The sequence below is a fragment of the Calonectris borealis genome, chromosome 4 (assembly GCF_964195595.1).
Source record: "Calonectris borealis chromosome 4, bCalBor7.hap1.2, whole genome shotgun sequence".
Lineage (NCBI taxonomy): Eukaryota > Metazoa > Chordata > Aves > Procellariiformes > Procellariidae > Calonectris > Calonectris borealis.
Genome location: NC_134315.1, coordinates 6,533,871 through 6,544,062, shown reverse-complemented (window position 1 = coordinate 6,544,062; position 10,192 = coordinate 6,533,871). Strand labels below are relative to the sequence as shown.

General features: G+C 54.9%; 1 protein-coding gene across 1 annotated transcript; it reads right to left on the bottom strand.

Annotated features, from left to right (window-relative positions):
• Positions 1-3,623: 3,623 nt before the first annotated feature.
• Positions 3,624-6,386, bottom strand: FOXI3 (forkhead box I3). The gene is made up of 2 exons (XM_075150511.1): positions 5,687-6,386; positions 3,624-4,213 (listed from the first exon to the last, which is right to left on the bottom strand). The coding sequence occupies exons 1-2, from the start codon at positions 6,384-6,386 to the stop codon at positions 3,624-3,626; spliced, it is 1,290 nt and encodes a 429-aa protein (XP_075006612.1).
• Positions 6,387-10,192: the final 3,806 nt, after the last annotated feature.

The window sequence follows — 10,192 nt, the reverse complement described above, 5'->3', positions numbered from 1 at the left end:
GACTGCCTTTTTTAGTAGTTGTGTGTGCTGGAAGAGCCACAGTCCCCGGCTGGGAGTGTCGGAGGGTACAGGCGGCGCAGGGCGGAGGTACCAGGCAGTTGTGCTTGCAGTCATCAGCACGACCATGGCTTCGCATCGAGTACCGCTGCGCTGCATCAGTCTTGCCCGGTTGAGGTGGCATCTTTCTAGGTGCCTAGAAAGAGTGGGGAAACCAAGCAAAGATGAAACTTCCTGTGACGCTTAGCTTTAGCGTCCAGCAACTGGGATCTGTGGGCTCTCAACTGCTCCCTCAAAGCCAGAAGAAGTCATTTTGCAGGGTGATTCCTATGGCTGCCAGAGCAAAGAGGATGGAGGCCTGAAGTCTGAGCCTCTCTCCAAGGGAAGGACATTTCTCCGCTGACTTCCCTGGGAGCAGGCTATGCCCTGGGCTGCTGGGCTATCACCTGACCCAGGCTAGGAAGAAGCTCATAGTCATGGAGAACTGCCCATCCCAGGCATGGCCTTGGCATTTAGGGGGGAGTGGGGACTCTCGGGGTGGGACCAGTAGGCTAATTGCCTTTGTCTTCCCCCTCCTTCAATGGGGGAATCACAGTAAATCCCCAAAGCCCATGACAATAGCCCTACTGCTTTTAAGTGCCTTTCATTAAACTCAATCCTCTTGCCCTCCCTCTCCCAAGGTTTCCTAAAAGAGGAGTCTCTTTTAATGACAAAAGGAAACCTAAAAGGCTGCCATTAGCACATTCGCTTGGCCCCCTCTCTGCAGACTAGGTGTCTATTTGCTGAAATCTACTCTCGGGTGTCCCTTGGGCAGGTTGCTTTATCATGAGCACACCAGCCTTTGGGGTGGTGTGTCCCCAGGAGGGGCCACAGCCCCTGGTTCCACCTAAGGGCTCACTTTCCCTGGAGGGACGGGATTTGGTGCTAACGGCAGGAAAGGTGCACTGGGGACAGTTAGACCTGCCAAAATCTCCCTAAAGCCCATCACCATCCCTCAGGAGCCGGGCTGGAGCACTGTGGTGGGTGAATCCTTCCCTGGCTCTGCTCTGGCAGGTTCTGGCTATGCCACCACCCAACCGACGTGGCATGAGAAGGTCTGTTGAGCCATGGGATATTTGCCGAGGACATACTGCCAGGGGCAGACCACACAGCAACATAAATTTGCCACTGATTCAGGATCCTCGGAAGCAAATGTTTATGGGTACTGTTTGCAGAAACGTATAGCCGATGGAAGTGGCAGAGGGTAAATCCTGAAACAAATCTGGGTGGAAGAACATGAGCTGGACACATGCAAGTGTCCCACATTGGCTCACTGCTTGCTAAGGTCTGACAACAGACTGGTGGAGCAGAGAAGGGGTGCAATGGTCACTTAGATACGTGAAGAAGCAGTTCCTGCCTTACTTAAGGACGGGCTTTAAATCTTTTGAAGGTGTTGAGAATCCCTCCACCGCTTTTAGATCAAACTCAGCATCCAAAATCCAGATAAAGCTATTCCACACCTGGCGCGATTGAACTCGAGCAGGACAAGACTGACCACCTTGTCTTTTTGCTAGTGGCAGTCTGCCCTTTCCCTCCCATTATCACTACCCCTGCATCACCAGAGACGCAATTAAAAATCAAGACATGGAGGAATTACCCCTAAAGCCAGGAAGATGGTATCTGTGCTGGGAAGGGGTGAGCGAGAGGGGGATGAGGCAGGAGTTGCCACCCGCCCACTGGTCTCAGCTATTGCACAAACGGCGGTTGGCCAGCGCTGGGGAAAGTACTTGGTCCCGATCCCAAGCACATGGAAGTCATCTGACGTTTCGTCATGGCTTCATTATATTTTGGATCAGGCCAGTGGTTTGTCTTGCATCACCACCCTGTATGTTATGCAGGTAGCCAGTGAAGAGGCGCTGCATCGCACTGCCAACAGTTTTGTTTTCTGAATAGCCTGCAGGGATGGCCTTACATCACGGCTGATGCATATATGTTAAATAGCTGCAATTTCATGCTCAACTTCATTATTGATGCTACATTCCTCATGAAGACATTTATATTTATGCGCTACCCGCACACAGCACCCAACAAACAGCTTATGCAAATGACAAGGATTGGGAGTTGATTGTTTTGCATAATGGCTGCTCTAGGATGGGTTCTCCTTTCCCAGCAGCGCGAATCAGGACGGATTCTCAGGAGTGCCTGTTGACGGCACCGGCCCGCTAGCTGACGGGTCCGACTTCTCCGGTCCCGACACAGCCTGCCATTTTAAGCAGGTGCAATCCTATTCGAAAAACTGATTTGCAAAACAGTCAAGCTCGGACTTCGTACCTCCTGCTAGCTAGCACCACGCTGGAACCAGCCCCGCTTCTTCTACTTTTGCAAGCTTTTATTTTTTTTTTACTAAACCAGGCTGAAAAAGGACAGTTGTAGTTCAGACCCTCAACAAAAACAAACAAACAAACAAGCCCAGAGTGCCCACTCTGCACAGTGAGACTATGAGAGGCTGCAAATCAGCTCGGATGCGTCTCCTTCGGGCCCAGAGCTGTGTTTTTCTGTCTTACTGCGCAGATGAAATTGTTCATAAATCTTTGCACCTTTTATCCCAAACCACGTGAAAGCAAAACCTGTCTCCCACGGAGTTTTAAAATACCTCAAACATACTGAGGAACAACCAGGCAAAAATCTAACAATTGTTAACATTTTATTCCCAACAGCTGTTCAGCCTGAAAAGTTTCATCAATACACTAACAAACAAACACAAAACCAACAAAAAATTCAAAACAAATAAAACAAAAAAGAAGGGGAAACGAAGTAAAATAAACTTTAACAAAGTTTAAAACACATTATAAATAAGTACAGCTCCAGAGCATAATTTACAAATATAAAACCACATAGAAACATATGTACAGAAGAGTTACATTACGTACAAATATGTATAAAAATACCCCAGTGTTTATTCTCGTGCTAAAGCTGCATGGCTAGAGTTATCTTTGGTACTAAGCTCAGGGAAAAAGATCGTTTTACAAGACACGGCCCTGGCTGTACAATATGCCACACACAGGAAGACCAGAGCGAACCTCCGCGGGTTTCGAGGAGGTTTTGGGTGGGTGTTTACCCAGAGCATGCCCCCCGTGCGTTGCATATGACAGGATCAGGGCAGAAAGCAAGGGCTTACAGAGGCAATTGCTGGCAGAAGAGGTTTTTAATACATTGTACAAGGCACTTCATAAGAAATCTCTTCATTTTTTTTCCTGTTCTCTTCTAAGACTCACTGGATGTCTACACTTGGCTCTTGCTGATACCGCTTTATGGTTATAGTTTTTAAACTTCTTATTCTACATTCAGGATTAGAAACCTCTGAAAACATGAATTCAGTTCGCTTTCGTCTGCAGAATTTAGACGGCAAGCCATCTAAACCACCTACTATTTTCCAGGGTGGGAAAAAGACTTTGCATCTGCCTTCCGCTGGTGTTTAAGGGGTGTTCTTATTTTGAAAGGTGAGAAGATCTGTCTTCCTGGAAGAACTCCTGGGAAGTGTCCACATTGAAATGCTGTTTGCAAAAGCATACGGTCCTCCGTGCTGCCAAATACACCTGCAACTCCCATTCCCTTTGCAGCGCTCGTCGGTCGACTGCCCCAGCATCCTACACCTCTGTTCCATCCCGGGTGTAGATGAGGCTGTTAACCGTGAAGTTGTAGTAGTGGTTGTACTGGGCTCCCTGGCTGCTGCTGCTGGGATGGAAGGAGCTGTAGTAGGCGGGGGAAGGTCCCGCAACCCGCTGCAGCTGGTCTGGCGAAGGCACCTCCTGAGAAGAGCTGCTGGAAGGGGTGAAAGTGCCACTGCTCAGCTGTCCAGCAGAGAAGTTCCTGTGATGCAGGTCACTGCTGAGACCCCCTGTCAGCCGGCTGCCTCCGCTGCTCAGGGAGCTCATGCCGCTGAAGAAGGTGCTGAGGCAGCTAGGGGTGGATGAAATGATACCGGAGGGAGAGGAGCTTTTTGGATGGTCCCTGGCAGAAGGTGAGGGGTCCAGCTCTGGGGGTGGGCTGTTTCCACAGGGTTTGCCTGCGGCTGGGATGGGTCGCTCTTCCTCAGCCTTCAGGCCCCCCAGAGAGGAGGCCGCAGATGCGGTCGCGGGGGCGTTGGGCTCAGAGCGCCGCTTGCGTTTGCGACGGAAGTTCCCATTGTCAAACATCTTCTCACAGTTGGGATCTAAGGTCCAGTAGTTTCCCTTCCCTGGTGGAAAACAGGAGAAACAAGAGAGAAAGTCAAATTCTGTGACAGCGAGCCCCACCGCAGACAGATAAGCAATATCCATGCCTTGTCCGATCAGCACAGCACCCACACCTCTCCTACACCTGTTCCTCCTCTGTCTGCTGTCCAGTACAAGGATCCAAAACCTGGCTCCAGGACATCATCACACCCACTCCTCCAATGCCCAAGTGAACCTTAAGGCCACATGGAGGAGGAGAACCTCCCCACCTCAGAGCATAAACCTCCCTGGAGGATCTGCACGTCTACCTCAGACCTGGCCAAAGGGAACATGAAGCAGGGCTCCCCCTGCTCTGGCTGCCTCAGGCAGGGGCACTTACTTAGTGTGAGGGGGCTGTGGTGGCATTAGCTGTCCCCACGCACCTCTTGCCCACGCCCGGGCCTGCTGGGAGCAGTGACCCCACAACGTCCCCCCAGATCCCCCAGACCGGCACGTTCCCTCCTTGCCGGGCCGGACCTGCACCGTCCCGGCGCGCCTCCGCCCACTCCCGGGCACCGGCTGTGCCCCGGGGCCGGGCCGGCGAGCGGCGGGCAGGGAGGGGAGACGTGAATCACGGCCGAAGGAGCCGGGCCTTGCACAACCGCCACTCCCAGCCTCAGCCCACCCGGCCAGCTCGGGGAGGGGGTGAGGGCTGGGGCCAGCCGCCCCTCGCCCAAACCTCCCGCGGGGGCCAGCGCCGGGCCCGAGGGGGGCGAGGGGGAATGGTCTCCTCACAGCTCCCGGCCTGAGGGGACAAGGGAGCCCGGTCTCCTCACAGCTCCCGGCCTGAGGGGACAAGGGAGCCCGGTCTCCTCACAGCTCCCGGCCTGAGGGGACAAGGGAGCCCGGTCTCCTCACAGCGCCCGGCCTGAGGGGACAAGGGAGCCCGGTCTCCTCACAGCGCCCGGCCTGAGGGGACAAGGGAGCCCGGTCTCCTCACAGCGCCCGGCCTGAGGGGACAAGGGAGCCCGGTCTCCTCACAGCGCCCGGCCTGAGGGGACAAGGGAGCCCGGTCTCCTCACAGCGCCCGGCCTGAGGGGACAAGGGAGCCCGGTCTCCTCACAGCGCCCGGCCTGAGGGGACAAGGGAGCCCGGTCTCCTCATGTCACCGGCCCCGAAGGGACAAGAGAGCCCGGTCTCCTCATGTCACCGGCCCCGAGCGGCCAAGGGAGCCCGGTCTCCTCATGTCACCGGCCCCGAAGGGACAAGAGAGCCCGGTCTCCTCACAGCGCCGGCCCCGAGGGAACAAGGGAGCCCGGACTCCTCACAGCGCCTGGCTAGAGGGGACAAGGGAGCCCGGACTCCTCACAGCGCCCGGCTAGAGGGGACAAGGGACCCGTCGGACGAGGGGACCGCTGTCGCCCGCTCTCCTCAGGATGGTGCCGGCGGCCCCGCGGGGTCTGCGCCCGCCACCCAGCCCCCGCAGCCCACCCTCCCGCCCGGCGCGGCGGCCTCACCGGGGTCGTCCTCGTCGCGGGGCACCTTGCGGAAGCAGTCGTTGAGGCTGAGGTTGTGGCGGATGCTGTTCTGCCATCCCGCCTTGCTGCGCTTGTAGAAGGGGAAGTTCTCGGCCACGTACTGGTAGATGTGGCTGAGGGTGAGCTTCCTCTCGGGGGCGCTCTGGATGGCCATGGCGATCAACGCCGAGTAGGAGTAGGGCGGCCGCACCAGCTTCAGCAGCTCCTCCTGGCTGGCCAGGCTCAGCCAGCTCAGCTCCGCGCCGCCCGCCGACGGCGAGCCGGGCGCCGAGGGCGAGCCCACCAGCTGCCCGCCCCGCGAGCAGCCGTACGAGGCCGGCGGCAGGAAGGGCGCGGCGGCGGCGGCGGCGGAGCCGGGCGGGCCCTGCAGGTAGGGCGCGGGGCTGTTCATGCCCCACAGGTAGCCGGCGTTGGCGGGCGCCCCGTAGTCCCCCAGCGCGTACCCGCCCGCCCGCTGCCCCGAGGAGGCGGCGGCGGCTGCAGCGGCTGCGGCGGCCGCGGCGGCGGCCGCGGCGGCGCCGGGCGGGTGGAGGCTGGGCTGGGGGTAGACGCTGAAGTTCTCGCTGCAGTACACCGCCATGTCGGGGGCTTCCTGGGCGCTGCGGGGCTGCGGGGGCGCGGGGGCGGCCGCCGGCGCCGAGGCTCTGGGCTGCGCCTGCTGCAACTCACCGGCGCTCATAATCCCTGGCCATGCAGGGCGGCCGGCGCTCCCCCCCGCTCCCGTCCTCTCCCGCGGACAGCCCCCCCCCCCCGCGGCCCCGGTGGCCCCAGACCAAAAAATCCCGGGGGGCTGCGGCGCGGAGCCCTTATAGGCGCTGCCGTGCGCCCGGCCTCCCCGCCCGCGGCCGGGGCTGGGCGGGCGGCGGCGGCGCGCAGGGAGCAGCCAGTAGCGCGGCTCCGCGCCGGGGAGGGAGGCGGAGGGGGGCAAGGCCGGGCCCCAAAAGCGGCGATGGGGGAGGGACCGGCGGGGGCAGCTGCGGGAGGCGCCAGGGATTTGGCTCCCGGCAGCGCGGGGGCAGCATCCCCGAGAGTCCCCCCCTCCCCGGCCGTCGTCCCTCCCCACCCCGTCCCGGGGTCTCTCCGCGCTGCCCCGGCGCTGCCCGGCCGCCCCCCGCCCCGGCCGCCCCCTCCCCGGGGCTCTCCGCGCTGCCCCGGTGCTCAGGGATCCGATCTCCCCTTTCCCACGGATGCGATCGTCCCTGATCCCTTCGGCCCCGAAACCGGCCCCGAAATTGAGGTCTGGGGGAGATTAGCATCGCTGCGGTTGCCCCGATGGGAACGCGAAGGGTGAAATTCGCTTAAACTCTCTTATTTATGTGTAATTTTGCCGCCCGTCTCACAACAGCCGGGGCTGAGATCGCAGTTAATTAGCTTTGGATAAGGAATTGCCCGAAATTAAACAAACAAACAACATCAGCGTGTTCGCTCGTACTGCGGGAGGAAAGGGCTGGCGGTCGCGGGGCGCGATTTAATGAATAAAAGTTGATTTTCGCCTTCATGCTTCGGGGGAGCTTGAGGGAAAGCGCATCCTTTGGCAGAGAAAAAACTCGGTATTCATAAGGATCCCGACACCCCGGGGTTTATACGGGGACCCGCTCCGGCAGATCCTCCTCGTCCGGGGCAAAGCACACGATCGGACCCACACGTATAACAAGAAAAATACGGTCAATGGTGCGGGAGAATTTAGAGGGTCTTTGTCAGTCGCTTAGAAGATACAAATCCCCGGGTTTTAAACGGGACTGTTACTCAGTTTTCTGCTGGTAAAAATGCCAAAAAATCCCCTTTCCAGGTACGGATGCGAAGCGCTCTCCCCAGGGTTGCAAGTGCCGGGTGTCTTGATTTGACATCAGGATTTTGGGGAGAGAGGAGCGTTTGGGAAAAGTCTTTGCATTTTATGTCTTCGATAAAATAGTTATAAACGCACATGTAAATCGGTGAAGCTGAATCGGGGCAGCTTTCCCGGGCTACCTCCAATCCCAAATTTTCATCCCTCGTGTGACCTAAGCCGGGATGTAACAACTGGAGGATTTTCACCATTATATTTCGTTTTAAAACAAGTGGACAGACAGTTTGGAGACAGAGAATCACTTAAAAGTGAGTGTGATAAAGAATTATGATTTTGGGATTGGTTTTTTGTTTTTTTGGTGTTTTGGGTTTTTTGGGGGGGTTTGGGGTTGGGTTTTTTTTTTCCTGTTGTTATTTTGTTTCTGTCACTGTTGCTGCTGCTGATTTTATTTTGCATCTTTTGGGGAAAGAGCTTACCGTGTGTATTTGGATAGTCAGAACAGCAAGAGAAAATTTTACATTCTGTTTCGCAAGGTGCCTTTTCCCTTCTCAGCTTCCTTGCCTTTATTATTTATAACAGCTCCGCATCTCTTTGGAGAAGGGTCGCACTGGAAAATGCTGATTTGAAGTCTGGCCGGACAACAGGCATCTAAAACAAGCAGTTTATGGGGAAATCACAGCTAGAAAGGGCATCTAAAGGACAAGAAGCAAGTAGATTTTTAAAAAGCAACTTCCCTCTGTGTTTGAAGAGCTAAGCCGAAAATGTTATTCTTTAAAATTACAACAAATCTTGTTTATCCGTTTGCTCAAAAAACCCGCGATCGTTGCAGGAGGGAGAGGAGCAGTCAGTGGTATTGCCGTATCGCTCGAAATTGCGATTTTTGCTTCAGGGATTTGATGTATTTGGGCAAAGGCAGAGCCATCTAGAGGAACAGCCCGGCTATGACGAGGCGGGGAAGGCAGTTTCCCTCAAAGGCATGGTTTGCTGCCTTCGAGTTTTCTTTAGTTGATTTCTCTGCTTCCAACAAAGGAAACGGGTGAGAAAATAATGCTGAATTAGCTCTAATAAAAATGCGTGTCCTCAGAAAACTTCAGCTTGCTTTACCAAATAGTAAGGAACGTTAAACAAAAATAGCTTTAGAGAGGTTATTACATAGCTGGGATGGCACGGATATGCAAACCAACACTTAATTTAAAGAGGGGAGAGAATAAAGCTTTGATGGTGTGACGGCTGTAAAAATGTTTAATTTTCTTAATGCATTTATCCTGCAAGTAGCATGCAGTGTTGCCTCGAAAGATCGTCAGCTCTCAGTACAAACCTGTTGCTGTTCCCTTCTGCCAAGGCAGGAGGAGAGCGGCGGGAAGAGATCCAGCACTCTGCCTCTCTGCTTTCTACATGCTGCTTTTTTCCAGAGAGGTCTGGGAGACGTTTGCCTTTCAGAAATGCACCGAGAAGCTGGGAAGCGAGGTGCCAAAATGCAAAACTGAAATCAGTTTCAAGGTAAGAGTCAGGCTACTGTCCATCACTGCGAGCAGATTTGGGGTTGGGCTTGAGCAACGCTGTGAAATTACTGTTATCACCGAGTCGCTGGGACATTCGTTAGCATTGGCATTACGAGTGTGGCAGTGAGGTCTGCCGGGCAGGGGAGCCCATGGCACCTGGCAGTCGGGGCTGACTCCCCAGCCAGCTGCAATTACGTGCAAACCTTTCCAGCCAGCTGCCTGGGAAAGTGTTTCAAGACCTCCCGAGGAAAAGTGCTGCAGGAGAGCAAGGTCCTCCCCATCCCTGCTTTGTGCTGGCCACACCGTTCGCTTTGGTGTTGTGCTTGTCCTTGGCGTGCATGCGGCAAGTGCTTTTCCCCCTGCTAGGAAGACAGTGTCTTTGCCTCTAAGGCCCTGCTCCTCTGAACATGTAGGTACAGGCTTAACTTTCCTGTTGTGAATCTCAGGTGTGTACAGCTGAACATGGAAACCTGTAAATGCTTCAGACCTGAGCACCCAGCAGCGGGAACCGATACCTGCACTCACCCGGGTCTCTCTCTGTTCCCCGAGGATGCTGAGGTCTAGGCACAGGGAACGTGTTGGAGGATCGGGATCTAATAGCCCATATTGGCTGCTATTGACTTCACCAGTAGGAGAGAGACCTGGATCCCTTCAATGGCTCCGAATTGCCGCAGTGTAGCAGGAACCACAGGTTTGGTTTGTTTTGGCTGCATTTGCAATATAAGTCTCACTTTTTCCCCAGGGGTGGCAAGAGGCAAGGCAGTAACTCTATGGCCCACATACAATCTGCACATGAAGAATTGTTTTATATCTTTCTCCAGAGTAATCAATGAAATTGGGAATGAGTTCTTCATCCTCAGGGACAAGATGGGAGAATTATCTTTTCTCTTGCAGTGGTCCAGTACAGTGGCTCCACTCTCAAGAATATCAAGGAATTGACTAAGAACAGCTCAAATTAAATTTGAGCTCTAGTACCACTCCCTTATTTACAGCTAAACCTATTCCTTCCTAGACTGGGTACTTTACACCTATTAATATGATCTAAGAAAGTCTCTTTTTTCACTCAACCTCTGATTTGTCCTGCAAGTGGGTAACAGAGAATATCTGATGGTGTGCAATAGATGTTTCACTGCCATGAATTTGGGAAGGGTGTTCTGTGTACGTGTATACAGGTTGAAGTAATTTTTATTCCTTACT

Coding starts and splice junctions, on each gene's coding strand:
- FOXI3 (XM_075150511.1), bottom strand. CDS start 6,386: ATGAGCGCCGGTGAGTTGCAGCAGGCGCAGCCCAGAGCCTCGGCGCCG. Junction 4,214..5,686: donor CCGCGACGAGGACGACCCCG/GTGAGGCCGCCG, acceptor GTTTTCCACCAG/GGAAGGGAAACTACTGGACC.